General features: G+C 62.4%; 1 protein-coding gene across 11 annotated transcripts in view; it reads left to right on the forward strand.

Annotated features, from left to right (window-relative positions):
- Nucleotides 1-25122, forward strand: part of KDM4B (lysine demethylase 4B) — a 181158-nt gene that overhangs the window by 152218 nt on the left and 3818 nt on the right. For all 11 annotated transcript variants that reach the window (XM_054249397.2, XM_054249398.2, XM_078361605.1 and 8 more), the window contains 10 exons: nt 6768-7234; nt 7543-7663; nt 11186-11373; nt 12452-12674; nt 14374-14450; nt 14746-14801; nt 15074-15182; nt 21074-21259; nt 21355-21519; nt 21894-22013. In XM_054249397.2, coding sequence (XP_054105372.2) covers nt 6768-7234; nt 7543-7663; nt 11186-11373; nt 12452-12674; nt 14374-14450; nt 14746-14801; nt 15074-15182; nt 21074-21259; nt 21355-21519; nt 21894-22013 — 1712 coding nt within the window. The remainder of the gene's footprint in view (nt 1-6767; nt 7235-7542; nt 7664-11185; nt 11374-12451; nt 12675-14373; nt 14451-14745; nt 14802-15073; nt 15183-21073; nt 21260-21354; nt 21520-21893; nt 22014-25122) is intronic.

The following is a 25122-nucleotide window of genomic DNA, read 5'->3' on the forward strand; positions in this document are numbered from 1 at the left end:
AGGCGGCTTCCTCCTGGGGCTCTGGGGGGAACCGGTTTCCTGCCTTTCTCGTCGTCCAGAGGCACCCACGTCCCTCAGCTCGGTGCCTCCTCCCCTTCACAGCCACAGCGCAGCCTCTCTCTGCCGCTCACCCTCCTCCCTCGTCTCGTGAGGACCCTGGAAGGAGCCTGGGCCCCCGGTTACCCAGGATGCTGTCCCGTGCCGGGGCCTTCACTCAGCCCCACATGAGTGTTCCTTCTGCTGCAGGAAGGACAGTCACAGGCTCTGGGCGCCTTTGGGGCCGCTCCTCTGCCTGCCACGTGCCTAGGAATTTGTGTGGGCAAGAGAACTGGCAGCCTGTAGAGAGAGCAGGAATATGTCTTTGTAACCCAAGGCTAAGTGATGCTTCATTAAAAAGCCCAAACCAGAAAGATGAAGATGGATAAATTCAGTGACTCCCGGATACGCTGCTGTTTATCCAAAGATGGACCTTTAGGAAAGTGAGAGGGCAAGCTGACGGGTAGGGAAGGCACCTGCCATTCCGTCACCCACCAAGAGCAGGTCAGAAGACCTGAGGATCAGGAGGAGCTCGGCTCCCTGAGGAGGTGGCCACGGAGGAGGAGACCCCTGAGGCTGATGCGCGCAGCCTGCTCTGGGAAGCGAGGGGGAGACGCTGCCGACGGCTCACTGGAACACCCACCGTGCCCAGCACCGGGAGCCGGTACAGCAGGCAGCGCAGTCCCCCGCTGCCTGGGACCTGCCTGAGTCCAGCTGCGTTGGAGTGAGACCTGGTCTCATCTGGCAAAGCAGAGCGTTTGCAAACTGCATGCCCAGAGCTGCCCTCGCGGCATGTTTCCTGGAGAGACCCTTGCTGGGGGCACTAGGACTGTGCAGATGCGAGGACAGGCCAGCCAACCAACCAAATCCACGGAGAGGGCCAGGGAAGCAGCACCTTTGACGCCCTCGTCTGCCCCACAGGCATGAGCGCTGCGGGTCGCTGCTCCTCCCACCCCCGTGGCTCTCGGACACGAGCTTGCGTGGCACAGGGGCTCTCATAGGCTGTGCTCCGTTTGTTTAAAGCCCATAGACAGGGCGGCTGAAATGTACAATCTCACCACCTGTGGAGGCTGGACGTTCACAGTCCACATGTCAGCCAGGCTGGCCCATTCTGAGGACCCAGGAGGATCTGTCCCCAGCCCCTGTCCTAGGCTTGGAGGTGGCATGCTCGCGTTCCCTTGGTGTTCTCCTGGAGCGTGTCTGCTGGACTCCCCCTTCCTCAGGACACCAGCCCACCCTGAGGACCTCATTGTAACTCCTTCCATCCGGGAGCTTGAACTCCAGGCTCCGCCTCAGCTTCCCAAGTGCTGAGATTGCTGGCATGAGCCACTGTGCCCGGTTCTCTCTTTATTCATGTGACTGACTGATCTGCGAATCTGCTCAAGGCCGCCGCCTGGAGACAGCAGCGCCTCCCCAGTCCCTGCGTGACCTGCCCTCACTTGGGTCTCGCCGTGGCCTTGGCCTCCGAGTCTCAGGTTCAGGGAGGTGCCGGACCAGTGGGTCCTGGCTCTCCTCTGCTCTCCCTTCCCCATGTGTGGGCCTGCCTGGATGGGTGGCACTCCCCTCCCCGCCGCCCACAGGGAAACTTGCCTGCTGGAGAGAAGGCTAAGGTGCGTAGGGGAAGGACTTGGGAAGATGATGCCCCGTGCAAGTGAAGCCCTGGCCTGGTCACTCATCGTTCTCCTTAAAGATGTACAGGTCGACTCGGCCCCACCCGAGGTCCCCGGGGGTTCACACACCTCAGGTGGTGGTCACAGTGGTGGGAGGCTGGGTCTGGGGCAGCTCTGCAGCCTGTGGCTTCCATGGGCTCTGAAGGGCACGAGCCCCCACAGAAAGGCCAGGGACTGGCATGGAGGGTTAGAGGCCACCTTGGTGCCACGTTACGGTCTCTGCCCAGGGAGGGCTCAGGGCTGGTACTGCCCGCTGACCTGGACACCCCATCTCTGTTCCACGATAGAGACTCCTTCCTGAGAAGGCCCGGATCTGGCAGGGGTGGGCGTTTCTTGGGCACAGCCCTTTTCCCGGGAGCCCGAAGTCCTGAGAGCCTTTGGACGGGAGATGCAGCTCGGGAGAGCCTCACATGAATGCCTCCTCACAGTGAGGGACGGCGGTGCGGGAAGGTTTCCTCACGTGGTTTCTGGTCTTCCGTGAATGCCAGTTTCATGCCCCTAAAAGCTGTGAGGCCGAGGGCGCTTTCAGGGCCTGGCAGTGGGGTGTGGGTTTGTGTTTTAGATGGAACCAGCCAGGAGGGCCTGCAGCTCTTGGCACCAGGAGGGAGGCATCAGGTCTCAGAGCAAGCCCTTCAGAAGGGAGGGGCCCGGATGGCAGTTGAGAGGCTGCTTCCCAGTGGCCACCTGTGCCCCTACCCCATTCTCACCGGCTGCTTTGAGATCTGAGAAGGTTGGCCGCTGTGTTGCCCAGCCCGAAGAGGGACCAGCAGCCCCACCAGTCAGCCCTGACCCCAGGGGCCACCAGAAGGCAGGAAGGCAGCCTCCTCCACCTCTCCTAAACCCAAGGGGAGGCCCTGCCTCCTGGGAGAAGGCCTGCAGTGCAGGACACGCAGGATCTGGGGTGCAGAGCCAGGAGGGTGACCCAGGAGGGCTGGCACAGTGCTGTCCTGCCTCCCAGAATGGGGAGAGGCAGTGGTGAGAGCAGACAGCGCCTGCCCTTCCCTTCCCTCGCCCTGGAGCACAACTCTTAGGAAAGCCCTCGTGGCTGGCAACTGGCTTTAGGACATGGAGGGTAAAGGCTGCCATGTCTCGAGGGTAGCCCCAGTGCCTAGTGAAAGGCTGCAGGCTCAGCTCAGGGACCCCCAGCACATTCCAGCCGGGCCTCCGGCACTGTCAGGCACATGCAGCTGCAGGCTTAGCATGGGAGGACGGTGGTGTTGGAGGGGGTGGCCAGAGAGCCCCTGAGACTGGGACTGGGTTGGCCCAGGCATGGCAGCCAAGCATGAAACGTCGGGAGGGGTCCTTAAACCAGGCCAAAGCTGGTTGATCTCAGCAGCCTTGGAGCGGGAACAGAGCTGTGTCCTTGGAAATGGGTGGTTTCCTGCCCTCCGCAGGGCAGCTTGGGCCTCTGGACCTGTCTTGGGGTTTGCTGGAGGCTCTGGTGGAAACCCTGGTGCTGGGGCGGGGCGGTCCTGTAACCAGGCAGGCTGGTGAGCCCTGATGGTGGGGGTTGCACTGTGACAGCTTCCCTCTCCCCCAAAAAGTGTGAGCAGGGCATCAGCCGGCTGCCCTCGGGGGCCTGGGCGCACCCCCGGCCTGTCCGTTCAATAGTACCTGGTCTGTTCGGAAGCCCCTCACCCGCCTCCGCTTCCTCAGGCCAGGCAGGTGAGGGGCGGGCCAAGGTCCCCGTGGAATGTAAGGACAGAGCCCTGAGGCACTGCTGCGAAGTGTGTGGCCATCTTGGCCGCCTGTCTGTCCTGGCCTTGGTTGCCTCCCTCTAAAAGGTCCCTGTGCGCCTGCCCTGGCCTCAGGGAGCCTGGGAGCTGACAGAAACTTTTCAGGCAAGTCTGAAAATCCGGGGCACCAGCAGGCGCGGGCTGTGTGTGTGTGGAGCGGGTTGAGGCTGCAGGCAGGGATGGGGCGGTCAGCCGGGCACCCGAGGCTCAAACTACCTCCCGCTTTGTCTCCCATGCCTGGTCCCTCCAGGAGACAGAACCAGGCCCCTGAGCAGGGAGGGCTGTGGGGAAGCGGGACTTGGGGCCAATCCCACCCTTGAAGGAGGAGGAGGGAGAGAGTCCTGCAGCGGGGCCTTGGTGAGAGGACAACTCCCGAGGGCCTTGGCTCCCACCCATCCTCGCCTCCCCAGCAGAACCAGGGCCTGGGGCAGTGGCAGCAGCTGCTCAGCTCCCAGGAGGCCCCATGGGGGTGGGGAGGATGCCAGCTCCTTAGACAGCCGGGGACTTCCCCAAGGACCTTCTGAGCACCTTCTGTGTGCCATGTGCTGACGGCCCGCTCTGCGTCCCTGGCCCCGCAGCCCCTGTGTGTGGAGGGGCCTGTTGTGTGTGAGGGGCGGGTGGGGGCCCGTGGGTCCCGGCAGGGCTCTGAGGGCGCTTCCTCCTGGCTCCTTCCCCACTTCCTTGTGTGTGCGCTGAGCAGCCCCGCAGCTGGAGGCGGTGAGCTGTGTCCTGGAATCTTCCTCCCTCTCCCAAGACCATCCATGCCCCAGACCCCACGCCAGCCTCTGTCCCTGAAGATGAACCAACTGGGGCGGCCGTGGCTTGGGAAGCTGGCCCAGCGGCATGGGGGCCGAGTCCCGGGCCTCCATGAGCCTGGGTGGGCAGCGCAGCCTGAGGTGTGGAAGGCAGATCAGATCTGCCGTCTGGAGCGAGGCCGGGCAGGCGCTCTCAGAGATGAAGAAACATTGGATTTCCTTAGGGGACACCGCTGTCCTCAAGCGCCTTTTACACATGCAGGACAGGCGCTCACGGTGGGGCGTGCAGCCTCTGCAGCCTGCCTGGGCTGCTCCAGCTTCCCGGGGGCCGGGGCGCCTTGGTGAGGCAGCCGCTCCCCCCTCACATCTCCACGCCTCTGCAGGGGACAAAGTTTCTTTCCTCAGCAGCCTGTCTGCTGTGTCCGCTGTTTACCTCCCCTGGCCAGATAACAAAGGCAGGGAAGACAGCGCTCCCTGCAAGGCCAGACGGGACCTGGGAGCATTCCAGGCTCCCGTGCCAGGGGTGGCGGTGGGGGAGGAACCCGACCAGTGCCCCCAGTGCCCTAGAATGCTCAGGACCAGCAGGGGTGAGGGCGGGGCAGGGGCGGGGCCGCCTTCACCTATGGCCGCTCACTTGTCTCTCTTGAGAAACAGGTGGGCGCTTGCCTGCCAAGGACACCGTGGGCGGTCCCCGAAGCCTGCAGATGGAGCTGAGTTGGGTGTGGGGAGGAGAGCTGGAGCAGGGAGGACAGGGCTGCCTGCACTCCTCGGGGAGGCTGTGGGCTGGGGCCCCTTGTGGGAGAGGGTAGGGCGATAGGGCTTCCTCCTGCCTGCGGTGTCTGCTGGGGGAGGGTCCTCACTTGACCCTTCCTGGGGTCAGCGTGGGTCAAGGGTTAAGTGGTCACCCCTGGCCCTTGGGAGCCCTGTCCCTGAGGTCCTCAGCGCTTACCACTGTACCTGGCATCACAGACTATGGAACTGGGGACAGCTAGTGGTGGGTTTTTAGCGAGTGGTGAGATGGGACACTGTGCTCCAAACCAGACCCCAGGACAGGCCACCTGGTCACCTGTTGAGTGTGCAGGGATGAATTTCCTTCCCTTGATTTTTCCTTCCTTTTCCAGCCTGCTGGCGGAGGTGGAGGTGGAGGGGGTGAAGTTAGCGCAGTGACTGGTTCGTCCTCGTCTGCCTGGGACCTTCCAGTTTTAGCACGGAAAGCCCCACAGCCCAAGAATCCCTTGGATATCAGCCCCTGTCCCTCTTTACAGGATGTCCCAGGAGCATTGGGCGTGGAGACACACAGATGAGGGCCTGAGCCCCCGTCCCTGTTCTCCAGAGGAAGCAGGCAGGGCGCCAGGACTCCAGGGCTCACGGTGTTCCGGGGTCCAGAGTGAGCCGGGCGGCCAGGCTGCTCCTCCTTTGGGACAGGGCTCTGAGGTGCCTTGCCCCACCTCACCCCGCGTGCAGCAGCCCTCAGAGGGATTCACCCTGCACAAGCTTCCCACAGCCTGGCACAGCCCTGCTGGGCTCACGTGGAGCTCACGTGGAGCTGTGTGCAGGGCCAGGCCCTCCCGGGGCTCCAGGGTGAAAACCTTTCCTAGCGTCTAGAGGTGCCTGCATCCCTTGGCTCAGGGCCCCTTCCCTCCCGCTTCACAGCCACAGCACAGCCTCTTCCAGCCTCTCTCGGACTCTCACCCTCCTGCCTCCTCTCATGAGGACACTGGGCCTCCGTGATCATCGAGGATCCCCTCCCATCTCAGGGTCCTTCACTCAGTCCCACTCGCAGAGTCCCCTCTGCCACGTCGTGTCCCACGTCCACACATCCGGGAGAGCTGGCGGCTGTGACTTAGCCAGCCAGACTGCCCATCCCAGTTTTGATTTACTGCACACTTGTCCTGGCCCCAGAGTAAAACGTCACAAAGCCTGACCCCTCCCTGCTACCCGTCAGGACAGCTCCCCAGCACGGCCCTGGGAATTTCCACACACAAGGCCCATCTGCTCACACGGCCACTTGGTCAGGGTTCATTGATCAACGTTTTGTGCGCCGTTCAAAGTTTTACTTTTGTCAGAAGCAAAACCTTAAATAGCGTTTTCACATCCGCAGTAGAAATGTACACAATTTGATATGTGGGAACAGAAAGAGTGCTTCTCCCTCACCTGAACCCCACCCCACCCAAGGAAATTCCGTTTGGTGCGGCCCACCCAGGTGGAAGCTGGGAGGACAGAGCAGCCTCCCAGAGCTGGGTTTGGGGACCCGCCTCCCACCTGCAGTAACCTCGGAAGGTGCCTAGAGCAACACCTGGCGGGTCCTCACAGGCCTTGGCAGGCGAGAGCTGCTGCTGGGCTGGCGTTCCTGGGAGACCTAGGCCCTGGGGGTGCCTGGCCAGGTGCCCCTGAGGTGATCTGAGGTGGTCTAAAGCCTGTGCTCTCTGCCCACCCGTGTTCACCTGGCCTCTCCGGGCTGGAAGCGGCCCTCAACCATCCCAGCCAAGGTTGGGGGATTTCTGGGGAGCGAGGGACCAGCTGCTAAGCTGGGGATTCTCCTCCCTGACCACCCTCTCCTCTCCCCACAGAGGATGGGAGGGGCAAGCTTCGGCCAACCAAGGCCAAGAGCGAGCGAAAGAAGAAGAGCTTCGGCCCGCTGCCCCCACAGCTGCCCCCGCCTGCTCACTTCCCCTCAGAGGAGGTGCGGTGGCTGCCGTCCCCACTGGAGCCTCCGGTGCTGGGCCTGGGCCCCACGGCCATGGAGGAGAGCCCCCTGCCAGCGCCCCTCAACGTTGTGCACCCTGAGGTGCCCAGTGAGGAGCTAGAGGCCAAGCCTCGGCCCATCATCCCCATGCTGTACGTGGTGCCTCGGGCCGGCAAGGCGGCCTTCAACCAGGAGCACGTGTCCTGCCAGCAGGCCTTTGAGCACTTTGCCCAGAAGGGCCCGAACTGGAAGGAGCCGGCTTCCCCCATGGAGCTGACAGGGCCCGAGGACGGTGGAGCCAGCAGTGGGACCAGCCGTGCAGAGAGCAAGGCCCGGGCCGGAGAGGGGCAGGTGGGGAGGAGGGGGGCAGGCAGGGAGGATGGAGAGAGGTGGAGAGGAGGGGGGCAGGCTGGGTGGAGGGGGTCGGGGGGTGGAGGGGGCCAGGAGGCTGCCTGCTGGTCTCACAGGAAACTGTGGCTCTTCTTGCAGAGCAGGTGGGGTATCTGTAGTTAGAGAACAGAGATGCCTTGTGACCCTTTCCTGGGACTGTCACCCCAGAGGAGGAGACTCAGGCCTCGGGCTCACTGAGTCTGTGTCTGGCTTAGAGGAAGCCCCCAGGGGTCTGTAGCCTGGCCCTTACTGCAGCTTGTGTGTTTCAGGCACCATCCACATTTTCCAAACTGAAGATGGAGATCAAGAAGAGCCGGCGCCATCCCTTGGGCCGGCCGCCCACCCGGTCCCCGCTGTCGGTGGTCAAGCAGGAGGCCTCGAGTGACGAGGGTGAGTAGGGGTCCTCAAGTTGGCTCTCGTCAGCCTTGCTCCAAGCTCTGTTGCTGTCGGGGGCCTAGCTCCCCTTTGACCTCTTCCCACCCCTCCCCCAGGTCTTCCCCGATGATCCCAGGCCCTTCTGTGGCTGTGCCACCTTATCTGTAAAATGGGGGCCGGTCCTCAGCAAGTCCAGTCAGGAAGGGTCACAGAGCTGACGCTTGGAATCCCCAGGTCTGGGCCGAGTGCTACCTGCAGACCCGGCTCCTGCCAGCACCCCCTCCGCCAGGCCTGGGCCAGGTGCCCCGCCAGCTCACAGGTGCACAAGGCTGCAGCTCCTCCCTCTCACGGCCTGCGACCTGCCTGATGCCCGTGGCTGCTCATGTTCTCCAGACTGTTGACAGAGCGTGACAGTGCGAGTGTCAGGGGCCGTGGGTTGGGTGGGGGCAGAAGTGCTGGCCACCCCTCCCAGGTGGAGGTGATGGAAATGGGGTCAGAGTTTGGGATAACCAGGTGAGGCCTGAGAGCTTGGGCGGGGTCAACATGCAGCCCCTCCCAGCATCTGACTCGTTTCCAGTGCAGACATGCTCAGCGCCACATCATTGCTGGACACGGCCAGCGAAGAGATCTGTCCTCAAAAGCACTGTGGTTGCCTCGGGGACAGGGGGGGTCTGCTGTATTCCAGCTGCAGGACCAGAGGAAGCCCCTCACCCACCCCGGCCACCCTGACAGGCGGTCACCCCAGGGCAGGCGGTCACCCCAGGGCAGGCGGTCACCCCAGGACAGGCGGTCACCCCAGGACAGATGATCACCCCAGGACAGGCAGTCACCCCAGGGCAGGCGGTCACCCCAGGACAGGCGGTCACCCCAGGACAGACGGTCACCCCAGGACAGGCGGTCACCCCAGGGCAGGCGGTCACTTCAGGACAGGTGGTCACTTCAGGACAGGCGGTCACCCCAGGACAGGCGGTCACTTCAGGACAGGCGGTCACCCCAGGACAGGCGGTCACCCCAGGACAGGCGGTCACTTCAGGACAGGCGGTCACCCCAGGACAGATGATCACACCAGGACAGGCGGTCACCCCAGGGCAGGCGGTCACCCCAGGACAGATGATCACACCAGGACAGGCGGTCACCCCAGGACAGGCGGTCACCCCAGGGCAGGCGGTCACCCCAGGGGATCACACCAGGACAGGCGGTCACCCCAGGACAGGCGGTCACCCCAGGGCAGGCGGTCACCCCAGGACAGGCGGTCACCCCGGGACAGATGATCACCCCGGGACAGATGATCACCCCGGGACAGGTGGTCACTTCAGGACAGGTGGTCACTTCAGGACAGGTGGTCACTTCAGGGCAGGTGGTCACTTCAGGGCAGGCGGTCACCCCAGGCGGTCACCCCAGGACAGGCGGTCACTTCAGGGCAGGCGGTCACCCCAGGACAGGCGGTCACCCCGGGACAGATGATCACCCCGGGGCAGGCGGTCACCCCGGGGCAGGCGGTCACCCCAGGGCAGGCGGTCACCCCAGGACAGGTGGTCACCCCAGGGCAGGCGGTCACCCCAGGGCAGGCGGTCACCCCAGGACAGGCGGTCACCCCAGGACAGGCGGTCACCCCAGGACAGACGATCACCCCAGGACAGACGATCACCCCAGGACAGATGATCACCCCAGGACAGGCGGTCACCCCAGGACAGATGATCACCCCAGGGCAGGCGGTCACCCCAGGACAGATGATCACCCCAGGGCAGGCGGTCACCCCAGGGCAGGCGGTCACCCCAGGACAGATGATCACCCCAGGACAGGCAGTCACCCCAGGGCAGGCGGTCACCCCAGGACAGATGATCACCCCAGGACAGGCAGTCACCCCAGGGCAGGCGGTCACCCTGGGTAAGCAGTTCCCTGGGACAGGCCATCACCCGGGCAGGTGGTTGTGTAGGGAGGCAGCTGCTGTTGGAGATGCCCCTGCTGCCTGGGCTGCCCACCATGGGGGTTTCAGGGCTTGTGCCTCCCCACGGAAGAGTCCTCCCAGGCCTGAGCAGGGGCCATCCGGGCCTTGGAGAGGTTGGAACAAAAGGCTGTGGTGAGGCTTCGAGTGGGAGGGGAGGAGACAGAATCTTCCGTGGAACCCTCAGCCGAGAGCTGCTGTCTTGTGTGCAGAAATCCTAAGCCCGTTTTTCATCTCCCGCTTCAGCCTTTGGTTGGGGATGCGCGTAGAATATGAAAGTGGCCTGCATGACATCTTTCATCCTGTGCGTAATTGCAGGGGTGGGCGAAGAGAGTTCTAGGAGCTCTGGGATCACAGGGCAGGAGCTCCCAGGAGTGGAGGAATCAGCAGGGGGACAGAGGAGTGACCAGGGGCCCGTGGGTTGCCTTGGGAAGGGGCCTTGCCTTCTAGCTGGGTATCCTTCCAGAAAGCACCTCCAGGGCCTCCGTGGACTCCCCGCCTCCACACACCCCACTGTGGCCCTTTGGTGAGACCATCACAGCCCCAGAACCCCAGGCATCCTGGGGCCGTGAGTGACGGATGTAGCTGGTGGCTCCGTTCTCATCCCCTGGGCCTTGAGCTGCTTAGGGCCTTCCCTGGGCTCAGCTGGTGGGACTGTCAGGTCTGGGTTTTCAGAGGAGTCTTGGCCTAAGGATTCCTGAATCTGCTTTGCGGGTCCTGGGCCTCCACCTCGGGCAGCCTGCCCTGCCTTCCTCTGGATGAAGCAGGGTCAGTGCCACAGCTGGCCTGATCCAGGACCCCAGGCTTCCCTTAGATTGGGCTAAGGGTTGGGCCACAGAAACGGGTACCCTTCTCCTGGGGACAGCCCCCCTATCACCACTGGAGAGGCAGGGAGTCCAATGGGGACGGGCGGCAGGTGGGAGAGCGACCGCTGCTGCTTTTCAGCAGCAGACCTGCCTTACCAGAGTGTCCCTGTCACGAAGCTCTTCCCAGGATGGGACGCCTTGGCTTCCCAGCCCTGGTCATGGCACCTCCTGACTCCCTTCCTCACTCCTCCTGCACCTCCCTTGAGTTCAGGGAGTCTGTGCCCACCCAAGACAGGAAGGACAGTGTCCCTGAGTATCGCTGGGTCACTCCCGAAGCCCCCACACAGACTCAGACGCCAGGACAGGTACAGGACAGCAGGGGCAGGGCTGGGCACTGAGTTCGGTGGGCCCTTGGCCCCGAAGGCCCCACGTGAGTGTCAGAGTGGACAGCTCCAGATGTCCAGGGAGAAACGTGCTGGGGGAGGGGCTCAGAGGGAGAAACGTGCTGGGGGAGGGGCTCAGAGGGACCGTGTGTGGGGCTGAGCCTCGGGTGGCAGCCAGTCGAGACATATGTGTCCCCTCTTGGTGGGATGGGAGACGCTGCAGTGCCAGCTTGATGGGCATCGTGGAGAATGGGGCAGCCAGGAGGCGGGTGGAGGGGGAGCCATGGACCAGGGGCCCTGCTGGGCTGCAGACCCGGCCCATCTCCTGGAGAGTTGGGGTGATTCCTTAGGTGGGTTTTTAAGGGCTTCAAGTGTCTTTCTTTCCTCTCCTCTGTTCTTCTAGAGGCATCCCCTTTCTCCGGGGAGGAGGACGTGAGTGACCCCGAGGCCTTGAGGCCCCTGCTGTCCCTGCAGTCCCTGCAGTGGAAGAACAGGGCAGCCAGCTTCCAGGCCGAGAGGAAGTTCAATGCGGCAGCTGCGCGCACGGAGCCCTACTGCGCCATCTGCATGCTCTTCTACCCCTACTGCCAGGTGGGCAGGCGCGTTGGCAGAGCTGCCCTGAGTGGGGACCTCACCCCTATGCATGTGCTCCGGCCAGGTCTAGGTAGACAGAGGTGGCGAGGGTGCCATGCCGAGGGCGGCGAGCCTGTCTGGGGGCCCTGCCGCTGAGAGCCGCCCACACCATACCTGGGAGCTGGATTTAGCACTCTGGTCCCTGAGACAAACAAGGCCTGACACCCCACAGCGTCTCCAGGCGCTCGCTGTCCTTTGTGAGGCCGGAGAGGCTGCTGGCAGCCACAGGCTGGGCAGGCCGCGTCCTACGTGCGTCTTCCTAACTCGGCTTGCCAGGTAGAGCATGGCGACTCGTTCATCACACGCCCTCCAGCACAACACAGCGCCAGGGGCCACACAGGCAGCCTGAGCTCTGTGTCTGATGCGACCCTCATGGGAAGGTCTTCACGGGGTGGGGACAAGGCCTGACAGTGTTTGGGGATTCTGGCTTGCTGGAGGAGTGAGAAGAGGGACCGAGGTGGCCCTTGGCACTGTTATACCCAGGCGAGTTTAAACAGAAGCGCCACACATTGGTTTGTTGAGAGTCCACTGTTAGTGGCCGGCGTCCGAGAGTCAGCTAGAGCTCAAACCTCCCGGCCCAGGACAGAGGGCAGCCAACACTTTCATTTCACTTTAGGGTCGGGTGGTAAGCAGATTACAGAAGCAGAAGGAACAGGTTAGGGGAAGGGTGGGCCTCACGACAAAATTCTATGTAAAGTTTTTACTCAGGATGTGGGGTAGGCAGTTACGCAGTCGCAGGTGCAGGAAGTATGGGCCAGCGGCCAGGTGTCTCAGACCACAAGCTCGGAACAGAATGCCCTGCATAGCTCAAGGTGGGCAAAATGGAGTTGACAGGATCGTTCAAAACGTGTTCATCACAGCCAAGCTAGCGTATTTCAGCATCTCATCTGGTTCAGCAGGGCCAGGCATCTCCCGACCCCGTCCGTCAAGGCGGGCCCTATAGCCAGAGGGCGTCAGAGGCCTGAGAGAGGTCTGCACTGCCCCCACCCCGTCCCCCACACAGCTCTGTCCCCTGAAGGCCCCCTCTCCCCTACAGGCCCTACAGACTGAGAAAGAGGCGCCCCCAACCTCCCTCGGAGAGGGCTCCTCGGCCACACCTCCCTCCAGAAGCGGCCAGAAGACGAGGCCACTGATCCCCGAAATGTGCTTCACCTCCGGCGGCGAGAACACAGAGCCGCTGCCGGCCAACTCCTACATCGGCGACGATGGGACCAGCCCCCTAATGGCCTGCGCCAAGTGCTGCCTGCAGGTTCACGCCAGTGAGTGCCAGGGACCCAAGGAGCCGCGTCTGCAGTGGGGTGCTGTGGGGAGTGCCGTCCTCCCCTGCAGAAGCCAGGCCGGCCTCTCTCCCTGGCTGCTGTTTTGGGGATGGGGCAGTGGCCTCCCCCGGTAACTTCCTGCAGTTTCGGACTTTCTCGTCTTTCCTGTCATGGGGCTGCTGGCCTGCAGTCCCACCATCTAGAGAAGGGGAAAGGCTGTGGCCACGGAAGGGCCAGGTGACCGCCACCACCCCTAGGCAGGACAGGCCTCCTCTCCCCCAGGGTCTGGAAGACACCAGTGCAGGCCCACATGCCAGCCTCTGGGGGGAGGAAGCCTTTGTTCTGAGGGCCCTGGGCTCATCCCACCCTGTCCCTGACACCGGGGAGCTCACCCTAAGGCCAGAGTGAGAAGTGGGCCAGGCACGCCCCAGGAGGACCAGAGGCCCGCGCCCTGCCTCCCCCAGGCAGGGCTCCCTGCCAGGCGCTCTCTCTGCCAAGCAGCCTTTGTGGGCAGACATCCCTGCCCTTGACCCTGACCCGGGCACGGTCCCTCCCCTTTGTCCCTCTGGACAGTTCTGCCGCGTCCTTCCCAAGGCCTGGGCGGCAGCAGGAGAAGCTCAGGCGCCCACTACGCCTGTGATTTGGGGCCGGGGTTGAAACTGATGGTCACAGTGAGATTGCCGCGTGGTCCAGGTGTCTGATTTATCTCTGTTCTCAGGGACCCCTCCCCAGTCCTGAGGCTCAACCAGCACACAAGGAAATGGATGTCTCTTTCCCAGGAGCTAGAGGGTGGCAGGAAATGAACTTCCAGCATAGGAGGAGGGCTTTCTGGAGAAGTTTAATTTTCTGTGCCCTGGCCGGGCGGCAGCCATCCATCTCTGTCGGTTTCCTCCTGGCAGTGGCTGTGTCTCCTGGCTGGGAGGGTGTTCACTCTGCTTTGCCGGGCCTGCGTTTGGCATGTGCCCTGGCCAGGTGGGCTCCCTGAGGCCCCAGGCCTGCCACAGCCAGGGCACGCCAACCAGGGTCACCCCAGCAGATGCCCCCCCCCCCAGCTGTGCCCACCACTCACTGTTCTGGAGGCCGTGAGATCTGGGCCATCAGCCCTGGCAGAGAGCATTTTCCACGCTGCAGGGGCAGAGCCCTGGGACAGGTGGAGCCCCTGCCGTCGCTTTGGGAGCAGAGGCAGAGCCCTGGGGCAGGTGGAGCCCCTGCCGTCGCTCTGGAAGCAGAGGCAGAGCCCGGGGGCAGGTGGAGCCCCTGCCGTTGCTCTGGGAGCATGACTTGGCCCTCCATGCCCTCTCCCCACTTCCAGACCCAGGGCCACGTCCATAAGCGAGTTGACTCTGCGACCTGGGCCTTTCTGGGCACAAAAGGAGGATCACTGTCAGGGGTGCAGACCGCTGACAAAGGGGCCCTCAAGACACCACCAGGCCGGGCAGAGCAGACCCAGCCGGAGCTCAGGGGCCCTGCTCCTGTCCCTCGTCCTCCTCCCACACGAGCAGCTTCCAGACCTTTCTCTCACTCCACATGCTGGGCCTGGAATGATTCTCAGAGGGTGGTAACAGCAGACACCCTGAATGCTGCAGCGTGTCTGGAGGCCCTCTCACCCCACGTGCAGACACCGGTCCCCGAGCTACCCACACCTCCGCCTGAGTCTCACCCACCTCCCCAGGTCTCAGCTGGCCCCGCTGTCTTCCAGGTTGCTATGGCATCCGTCCCGAGCTGGTCAACGAAGGCTGGACGTGTTCCCGGTGCTCGGCCCACGCCTGGACTGCGGTAACTCGCTCCCTGGGGCAGGGTTGGTGCTCTGAGAGGCCGGGTCCCCGGCCCCACTTCAGCTTTGGGCGGTGACTTCGGGCTGCAGCCTTCCCTCCGTGGGCCTGGGTTCCTCCACCTCCTTCACCTCTGCCCTGAGGGCGTGGAACCTGAGGGACTCCAACTGTCACTTTGGCAGCTGCTAGATTAGAATACAAGGACCGTGGGCTGGGGACAGTTGGCAGATCAGGCCCCATGCAGCGTCTCAGGGAGCCTGCCCAAGCCGCACTCACCCACAGCTGTCTGTTCTCCACAGGAGTGCTGCCTGTGTAACCTTCGAGGAGGCGCGCTGCAGATGACCACCGATAGGAGGTACGTGACGCCGGGCGTGGGCCTGGGGGGCTGGGGGGCTGGACGGGAGCCCACCCTGGGCTGAGGCTCCATGGGGTGTGACCCCAGTGCCCAGGGGTCAACCATCACCTTTGTATAACCACCCAGTGTCATGGATGGGGTGGTTGGGGCTGAAGAGGAACACATGCCTGACCTCCCTGAAGGTCCCCACAGCCACATCACGCGCAGCCCCTCTGTGGCCCGCCCAGGCCCTCACAAGCACCCCTGACCACCACCCCCACCCGCCCTGCCAGGTGGATCCACGTGATCTGCGCCATCGCCGTCCCCGAGGCCCGCTTCCTGAACGTGATCGAGCGCCACCCGGTGGACATCAGCGCCATCCCCGAGCAGCGGTGGAAGCTGGTAGGTCCATGTGGTTGAGGCCCACCCTGCCCACACCTCTGGGACCCTCCGGCCAGGCTCAGCTCCCCACCTGCTTGGTCCAAAGCAGTCTTTCCTCCAAGCTCTGCATCTCCCCAGGGGTGGGCAGCTCTCGGGAAGCCAGTCACACCGACTTCAGCAGGGGTGTTCCTTTTTGAATTGTCGGCTGAGGCACAAGGTACAAAAGTCAGAAGGCATCCAGGGCGCCACAGACAAGCAGGCCCGTCAGATGCGCCTCGGCCGTCCTCTGCAGATTCGAGCACCCCACGTGGTTCCCACTTTTCCACAAAAGCAGAGGCACTGCACACGCCCCTACACACCTGGGCCGTCTGAATTTGGTTGTTTTTCTAATAACAAGCCTGGGCAACATGGTGAAACTCTATCTCTATAAAAAATGAAAAACAGTAGCCAGGCAGGGTGGCGCACACCTGTGGTCCCAGCTGCTTGGGAGGCTGAGGTGGGCGAATTGCCTGAACCCAGAGATCCAGGCTGCAGTGAGCTGGGATCACACCGTTACACAGCCTGGGTGACACAGCCAGACCCTGTCTTAAAAAATAAAAGTTGTAACGATGCTTAGCATGGCAGCTACCCTCTTAACGAGCATCTGAGGTCCGGTACAGCATCGTCACGGGCCCGGTGGGCAGCAGGGCTCTGCGGCCCGTTCACTGCTGTGTGTCACTGAGACTTCACACCTGCCGAGCAGCAGCTCCTCCCACCGCCCCGGCACCCGGCACTCTGCTGCCGTGTGAGAGGGATTGTGCAGTCTTTATTCTGCGACTGGCTTCTTAAGAGACAGGGTCTCCACTTGGGGAGGCCAAGGTGGGTGGATCGGAAGGTCAGGAGATCAAGACCATCCTGGCCAACCAGAGATAGAGTGCAACCCCATCTCTACTAAAAATACAAAAGTTAGCTGAGTGTTGTGGCAGGCACCTGTACTCCCAGCTACTCAGGAGGCTGAGGCAGGAGAATCGCTCGAATGCGGGAGGTGGAGGTTGCAGTGAGCTGAGATTGTGCCACTGCACTTCAGCCTGGCGACAGAGTGAGACTCCATCTCAAAAAAAAAAAAGAGAGAAAGAGACAGAATCTCACTCTGTTACCCAGGCTGGAGTGCAGTGGTGCCGTCAGAGCTCGCTGCAGCCTCAAACTCCCGGGGTCAAGCAATCCTCCCACCTCAGCCTTGCAAGAGGCTGGAACCAGGAGCACATGCCAAAAACTTAGGCTAACTCATAACTTTTTTATTAAGAGATGGGGTCTCACTATGTTGCCCCGGCTGGTTTGGGACTCCTGGCCTTGAGACCTTCTTGCCCTGACCTCCCGGGTAGCTGGGATTACAGGTGCAAGTGGTGTCTTCCTTTAGCATAATATCTTCAAGGTTCATCCATATTCATTCAACCCAAATACGGCAAGAGTTTCTTCTTTGATGGCTGAGTGACGTTGTGCCGGGTGATGGGCCGTGTTGTGTTTATGCGGGCACCGTCGCTGCCTCTGCCTTCCGGCTCTGTGGGTTGCGCTGTAGCGGATGTGGGAGTGTGGTTGTGCTTCAGGTGTCCTCATGCCATCTCCCATGGACGCAGACCCAGCAGTGGGACTACTGGGCTGCTGGGCAGCTCTGTTTTTAGCACTGGAGGAACTGCTGTCCCTTGCGGCTGGACGGACTCCCGTTCCCACGCGGGGTGCAGGGCTCTCCTCTTGCCTCATGCTCACCCACACCTACCTTGGACTTTTTCTGTAGCAGCCCCTAGCTCGTGCGGCTGGTGTCCCGCTGTGGTTTGACGTGTGTTTCCCTGACAGTCGGTGATGCTGGGCGCCTTTGCAGGGTCCCACTGGCCATCTGCATGCCGTCTTTGGAGAGCATCTGCTCCCCTCCTTCGCCCATTTTGTGCCCGGGTGGCTCGGCCTTTGTGGTGGAGTTGGAGGAGCTGCTGCTCCACACTCGGTGCACATCGTGGCTCCCATGTAGGTGAGCGCAGCCTCCTCAGTGCGGCGGAACTCGTGCTGGGGGCTTGTGAGGCTTCCCTCTGCTCTCGGTGGTGACAGCCCCCGCTAGGGAGAATCCCTTGGAGCCAGAGTGCAGCCAGGAAGTGGTCACTGCTGGCCACCAGCTGGCTGTGCACTGGGGGCAGATTGCTCGCCCTTGCTGTGCCTCGATGTTCGCCTCTGCGCTGTGGGGTTGCAGCGGTCCCGCTGTGCAGGGCTGCAGTAATGTGAGCTGGGCCCACTCCCAAAGCGTGGACCACCCCATGTGAGCATGAGCAGCTGCTCAGGGCTGGTCGATCTGCAGCCTTATCCCTGCACCCTCCGTGTCCCCTGCTGCATCTGATCCATGCCGTGAGAGCCTGTGAGGTTGCCCCGCAGTGTCCATTGTGCAGGTGAGGGGCCGGGGCATGGAGGGCTTGGCCGATCGTGGCCTGGGCTGCAGCCCCTCAGGGCCGCCTCTGCCCCACAGCCTCTAGTCCACCTGTGCACATGGCACTTGGGGCTGTCCCCACCTGCTGGAAAATGACGCTTAGCTGGCCCTTTAAATCAGCTTCTTGCAGAGCCTTGGAATGTGGCCCAGAAAGTAGATGAGGAGGCAGGGCGCAGCGGCTCACGCCTGTATCCCAGCACTTTGGGAGGCCGAGGTGGGCGGATCACCTGAGGTCAGGGGTTCCAGTCCAGCCTGGCCAACATGGTGAAACCCCATCTCTACTAAAAACACAAAAATTAGCCAGGTGTGGTGGTGCGCGCCTATAATCCCAGCTACTCTGAAGGCTGAGGCAGGAGAACTGCTTAAACCAGGCAGTTGGAGGTTGCAGTGAGCCAAGATCGCTCCAGCCTGGGTGACAGAGCAAGACTGTCTCAAAAAAATAAAAAAGAGAGAGAGTGAAGGGCAGACATTGCTGGTCCCACATTGGGTGAGGCAGTGCTGACGGGGGGACACGTTTGTCCCCATCCCCTCCGGCCTCTGCACATGTGTCTCATGGGCCCCTGGAGGCTGGGCCCACAGCCAGTGGCACCCCACAGCGTCCAGCGTGGTTTTCCTGCCTGGTTTATCCTCCAACCTCAGACACAGTGCCTGGTGTTGACATTCAGGCTCATATGGAGGTGGGGCTGGAGGCAGACACATCTGGCTGGCAGGGTGAGTCTGCTGAGGAGACCCATGAGGGTCGGACTGAAGCCCACCACGGAGCCCAGGCTCCCAGGCACTGGTGCTAGATGCCCACGAGCCTGGCAGGCTGGGATGCCACGCTCAGAGCCCACAGGTGCCTGAGCGGGGCTGCTCGGGCAGTCACCGAGGCTTATCTGGAAGGGGAGGCCTCAATCATGGGGCAGAGCGTGAGGCAGGTCATGCCAGCTTGGCCGGGCACAGCTGGGCACGGCCGGGTGATTAGGAAGCTGGCAGCCCGAGGGTGATGCTTCCAAGGCACGTGTGACTCAGTCCACAAACTTGGGCATAAAAGGCCTCATTATTCAGGTGGAGCGATGGTGCGGTGTGTGGCACCAGTGATAAATCCTCCCGCCCCAACGCCTTATGGATCTTCTGACATTTCCAGAATGCAGCCTCTTCATTACTGGTGCTTGTAACGATGAATTAAAATGCTTTTACACAAGGCCCGCTTGTACTGCCTAATGGAGCTTCGCAAGGAGGTGGCGGTTAACTCCTGCTCGCCCAGCTACCCACCCACCTTCGCAGGCCACGGCAGGCTGCAGGCACGGGTGCTCACGCCTGGTTCCCTGTCCATCAGTCTGTCTCCAGGACTCCCGAGCCAGTGGCTCGGGGCTGCAGGCAGTCCTGGTGAGTCAGGGGCCTCTGGCTGGTCGTCCACCTGCCTGGGCCAGGTTAGCGCCAGGTTCTCAAGGTGTGCAGCTAAGAAGCTCCCTCAGCTACCCGCAGGGCTGGCTCCTGGCAGCGGGCAGAATCTCCCTGGAGGAGCTGGGAGGTCGGGGAGGGGCTGGGATGGGAGGAGGCAGCTCGAGGGGCAGTCGCATCAGCTCTCCACACTGTCACTGCCCTGCCTGGGAGTCAGGGCTCGGGCGGGGGCGGGGGGCTCTTGGCTCCTCAGGGGCTGGGGTTGTTTGTAAAAGCAGGCTGGTGGGTAGCCTTATGCCCCAGTGTGGGACAGGCTGAGGACACTGTGTCAGGTCACCCAGTGGTGACCACCTGCCTCCTCCAGTCCGTGGCGCCCTGCAGACCTCCAAAGCCCACCACGCATCATCCTCACAGCTCTGTGGCCTCCGAGGAAGGACACTGAGCTGTGAACTGTGGAGCAAACACTGGTCTGGGCCCTTCCAGGCCCTGAAGGAAGCTGGCAGCCCGAGGGTGATGCTTCCGAGGCACCAGTGACTCAGTCCACAAACTTGGGGCCCCCAGGGTACATCTCTGTCGCCATAGGCCCTGGCTCCCTGGCCACTTCTACACACTGGCAGCTCTGCAGGAGGAGGCGGCTGTGCTGGAGGGCTCCGTGGCACATGGCACGTGTCATGTGACTGCCCTGGGTCAGGCCAGCACTGGAAGTGGCTCTTCAAACTGCAGCTCCAGGGAAGGGAGGTGATGGGGAAGAACACTTGCCTGCCTTCCCATGGCCACAGTGCAGGGCGTGACCAGGACCTCACATTAGGGGTGTGGCTCTGGGCGGCCGTGGCCCCAAGTGCAGCTCCTGACAAATGGCCCCATGGGTCCTGGGGCACGCTCTTCACAGCGTGGAGACTCAGGGGCATGGGCTGCCTGCCACTACAGGGTGGAAGGGGATGGTGCTGTACACCAAACCCAGACTGCCTCAGGGGCAGGTTTCTCCCAGGCCTGGGCCGAGGGGCGGACGCCTGCGGGTGGTGATGTGTTGCAGACAGCTCAGCAACCCCACTGGACAGTGTCCAGGCGGGGCCTCTCTCCACCCCCAGACTCCCAGGGAGCACAGCTGCGACTCCTACACACAGGCCCACCTGCAGGAGGGGGAGGCCACGCTGGAGGGCTGTGTGGCGCATGTCGTGTGACAGGAGAGTCGGGTATTGACAGTTGGATAGCAGGATCTCGATGCTGTTGACCGGCTGCTGCAGCCCGTGGCTTATCTGGCTTTTGAGCGTGGTTTATGGAGCAGGGACGGTGCTGCTTATTAAATGCTTAGCTGGGCCCGGCACGGGTGTGGCGGCCACCAGGGCCCAGTGCTGACTCGGGCAGGTGCTGCAGCGTGAGCCCCACCGGCTGGAAAGTCCACTGTAGTGCTCCCTCACCACGCAGGCTCCTCTGCGGGGCTTCTTATTAAAATCCACCGTAAAGGACCCACGCGGTGGCGCACACCTGCAATCCCAGCACTTTGTGAGGTCAAGGAGGGAGGATCCCTTGAGCTCAGAAGTTTGAGACCAGCCTGGGCAACACAGCCAGATTCTACCTCTACAAAAAATTATCAGTCGTCCCCATCCCCCACCCTGGTGCCCATGAGTCCACTTCCTGTGTCTGTGGGCTGCCACCCTTGTGTTACGGATCCCGGGTCCCACAGTCTGGCATGCGCCAGCCGCCTACACTCACAGTGGGGCCCCCAGGGTACATCTCTGTCGCCATGTGGTTCCTCTCTGGCTGAGCGACACCACATGGGGCTCCTCAGCGTCTGTCCCAGCAGTCAGTGACACACGGGGGGATGGGGGGGCACTCCTGGGTGTCCCAGTGCCTATTGTTCCCTGGGGGCTGAGTGGCAGGAGGCCGGGTTGGTGGCTCTGGAGGGCTTGGCCAGTGAGGCTGCGGGATCTGGGCTGGGGTGGAGGCCCCTCGCCGGGCGGAGCACCAGACCCCTCCCACAATGCCTCCCTTGAAGGCTGTGCTGGGAGGGGCTGGAGCCTCCACCCCAGGGTCTGTAGGGAAGCTCCCAGCCCCATGCCCCTGTCTGTGTCCCCATCCCCAGAAATGTGTGTACTGCCGGAAGCGGATGAAGAAGGTGTCGGGCGCCTGCATCCAGTGCTCCTATGAGCACTGCTCCACGTCCTTCCACGTGACCTGTGCCCACGCAGCCGGCGTGCTCATGGAGCCGGACGACTGGCCCTATGTGGTCTCCATCACCTGCCTCAAGCACAAGTCGGGGGGCCACGCGGTAAGTGCCTGCCTGCCTCCTCACCCCGGCTCCCCACCCCCACCAGTGCCTGTGCTGACCGTCCCCCTGCCCCCGCACCCTCTGCACCCTCCCAGGTCCAGTTCCTGAGGGCCGTGTCCCTAGGCCAGGTGGTCATCACCAAGAACCGTAACGGGCTGTACTACCGCTGCCGCGTCATCGGGGCTGCCACGCAGACCTGCTACGAAGTGAACTTTGATGACGGCTCCTACAGTGACAACCTGTACCCTGAGAGCGTCACTGTGAGTGTAGGGTGCGGGTGGGGTGGGGTGGGGGAAGTCGGGCTGGGGGGTGCGGGTGGGGTGGGGTGGGGGAAGTCGGGCTGTGGGGTGGGGGCGGGGGGCGGTGGAGGAAGCTGGGAACAGCCTGACTCCAGATCCCTTCATGGGGTCCTCTTGTCCCCAGGCCCCTTCAGGAAAAGCACTGCTTACTGTGCCGTGCAGAAAGCTTGATCGGTGCAGCGTGACCCACTGCGGGGCCTGCGCACCTGCCCCTGGGCCTCCGCGGCCGGCCATGGGGCTGCAGGCAGAAAACCTTGCTTGCCAGCACAGGGGAGGGGCGAAAACCCCTGGCATAGTGTGGCCAGCACCTCAGCTCCCACCCATTCTCCCTGCAGAGTAGGGACTGTGTCCGGCTGGGACCCCCTTCCGAGGGGGAGCTGGTGGAGCTCCGGTGGACCGATGGCAACCTCTACAAGGCCAAGTTCATTTCCTCCGTCACCAGCCACATCTACCAGGTAAGTAGGGGGTCTGGCCGCCCACCACGCCTTCACCAAGCTCTTCCCGTGGGTGCGGGGATGGGCAGGTCGCAGCCCTGGCCCAGGTGCCTCTGCCTGGGGCACTGGTGGTGTGGGCTGTGGTGAGTGGGCCTGTGGGGCCTGGCTGAGCCTCGGCTTGCCTGCTTGATGCAGAGGCACAGGGCATGTTGGTTTCAAAGCTAAAAGGGGCCTCCACTGCGTGACATTTTCCTCCGAGACAGCTTCGCAATTCTTCTTAACATAAATTCACCCTTTCACCATTTCAGAGTATACAGCTCAGTACCCGTGGGGTGGTTTTTTTGTCAGATTGGTAGCGAGTTTCTTCTCATGACTATGGAAGAGAAATTATTTAAAAGTGTGGAATTTTAGGCTGGGTACGGTGGTTCATGCCTATAATCCCAACACTTTGGGAGGCCGAGGCGGACCACTTGACGCCAAGAGTTCAAGACCAGCCTGGGCAACAGAGTGAGAACCCCCCCCCCGCCGCCAGCAGCCAACTCTACAATAAAATTTTGAAAATTGGCTGGGCATGGTGCTGTGCACCTGTAGTCCCAGCTGCTCGGGAGGTGGGAGGATTGCTTGAACCCAGGGGGTTGAGGGTGCAATGAGCTCTAACTGAGCCGCTGGACTCCAGCTCGGGCGGCAGTGAGATGCCATCTCAAAAAAAAAAAAAAATCTCTGCTGGGAAGATTCTGGTGCTTGCGGTGCACGGCAACACGGGTGGGGGTTTGTGTGGTGGTGACAAGCCTCGGAGTCCGGCCCAGGCAGGTCAGACTAGACTCCGAGCAGGGGAGGATGAGCCAGGATCTCTAGAACGAGGTGGAAGTTTGCTGCAGAGATAGGCCAAACACGTGCCGGGCTCCCTCCTTCCCTCCAGAAGCCTGTGAAGATGATGGGAAAGGCGAACGAATGAGTAGCCATTTATAATGTACACAGTGCACAGCCACACTTGAAAATGACAAGGGAAACTCAGGGTGGGTGTTGACGACACATCCCACAGAAGAACCGATGGAACCTTCCTGCCCTGGCAGGGAATGGACTCGGACTGTGCTGGGGGCTCCCGGGATTGTCCTCACAGCACGAGAGCCCAAGCAGGGCCGGCATTGGGCGGCGGGGTGGGAGCTCACCCCGAGGAAGCCGAGCTACTGGGACAGGAAGTAATGAGATGATGCCAGCTGGGCGGGTGTGGGGCTCAGGCCTGTGATCCCAGCAGTGTGGGAGGCAGAGGCGGGCAGAGCACTTGAGCCCAGGGGTTCGAGACCAGCCCAGGCAACATGGCAAAACCCTGCCTCTACAAAACACAAAATTAGCTGGGCGTAGTGGCACTGGCCTGTAGTCGCAGCTTTTTGGGAGGCTACTTGGGAGGGTCACTGGAGCCCGGTAGGCTGAGGTTCAGTGATCCAAGATCGTGCTGCTACACTCCAGGCTGGGCGACAAAGCAAGTTCCTGTCTCAAAAAAATGTCACGTCTCCAGAGTGTCCATGGGCAGGGCTGTGAAATCAGGAGTGGGAGGTATCGGAAGCCGGCAGGCCACTGTGGAACGCCCGCCTGCCTGCGGGGACCTCGGCCACAGGATCCTGGGAACGCCCTCTGCGGGGGCCAACAAGGTGTCCTGGAGCTGCCCGCCACGCTCCCGAGGCTGAGGCTGGGCCTGGGGGCGGACTGGTTAGCGGGGGCTCCAGTGGGCCCTGGTGACCGCAGAACCGAGTGGATGAGCCCCCAGCCTGTCCAGAACACACACAGCACCTTTCCCTCGCACGTGACCCTTAAGATGCTTCTGAGAAGCGCCGGGCACAATGTCCCCATGGAAAGCCTGGGCAGAGGCACGTGCCTCTCTCATTTCCTGCATCCGCTACTGTATCCAGTTTCCTCCAAATGTTAAAAAGCAAACGCCGCCTTCAGAACCCGCCCCGTGGAGACTCGTAGTGACAGCGCAGGTTCCAGGGAGACCTCTGGAGGAAACCCGTTTGAGCCTCCAGTCAGCCCACAGTTCCCAAACGACCTGAGCACAGGAGGCTCCCCGGGAGCCCACTTGGACCCAGCCGTGTGAGCGCCACCCTCCCAGGAGGCTCTGTGCTCCTGAGAATCTGGGGTGGGTCTCCTCAGTCTTCCTGACCCAGAAATCTGAGCCAGTTTGAGCTGAGTTTCTAGACTGCGCCTTCTCCTTCCGGCAAAGCCACTTCCGTGCCATGCCTGAATCTGTGTGCAGCACCTGCCGGAAGCATAAGAGGCTGATTCAGGGTTGGGGAGCTGGGGAAGGGCTCCGGGTGGGCCCTCGGACCCCTGGGGTGGGAGCTCCAAAACCCGCTGCTGCCCCTGCCACACGGGGGGTGGGAATCACTTTCCAGGGCTCGGACACCGGGACTCCTCTGCCCGGATCCTCTTCGTGGGGCAGGTGCTGGGAAGGGGACTTCTGGTGGCTTCCCTTTACAAATAAGATGGGAGGGACAGGGCAGAGGGTGGCGCCTCGGGCCCTCGGTTCCCGGCAGCCTCCTCCACACATCCCCGGGAGATCCATGCTGTCGCCCCAGGACACGGCCCAGAGGTGACTAGCCATCCCAGAATCCACACTGGGCACTCCCAGCCCTGCTCCTCCCGCCACCAGCTGACACACGCCGTCCCCAGGGCCCACCCAGTCTCCATCCCTGGAGAAGTCACAGTGACCAGCAGGCCTGGCCGCCCCGAGGTAGGGTCTGTGCCTGCTTTGAGAGGGAGGGGTTGCAATCCCGGCCTCCACCCTGCACACCACCTGGGACATCTGACCCCAGACACTTCTGTATGGAGACAGGGTCTCCATCTGTCACCCACGCTGGGGCGCAGTGGCATAATTAGAGCTCACTACAGTGTCAGCCTCCCAGGCTCAAGAAATCCTCCCACCTCAGCCTCCTGGGTAGCTGGGACCACAGGCACATGCCACCATGCCCGACTTGTTTTGACTTGTTAAACATAGAAAGCAAGTCCTCTGTGATGGGAACATTGTTCCCCCACAGCAGAATGGCGGTTGGAGCCAGAAAGTGACCACAGCCCCTTTCCTGGCTCGGGGACACAGGCCCATCGCAGTCATGAAATGGGCCTGGAGACGCACATC

This window comes from Callithrix jacchus, chromosome 22 (genome assembly GCF_049354715.1).
Source record: "Callithrix jacchus isolate 240 chromosome 22, calJac240_pri, whole genome shotgun sequence".
Lineage (NCBI taxonomy): Eukaryota > Metazoa > Chordata > Mammalia > Primates > Cebidae > Callithrix > Callithrix jacchus.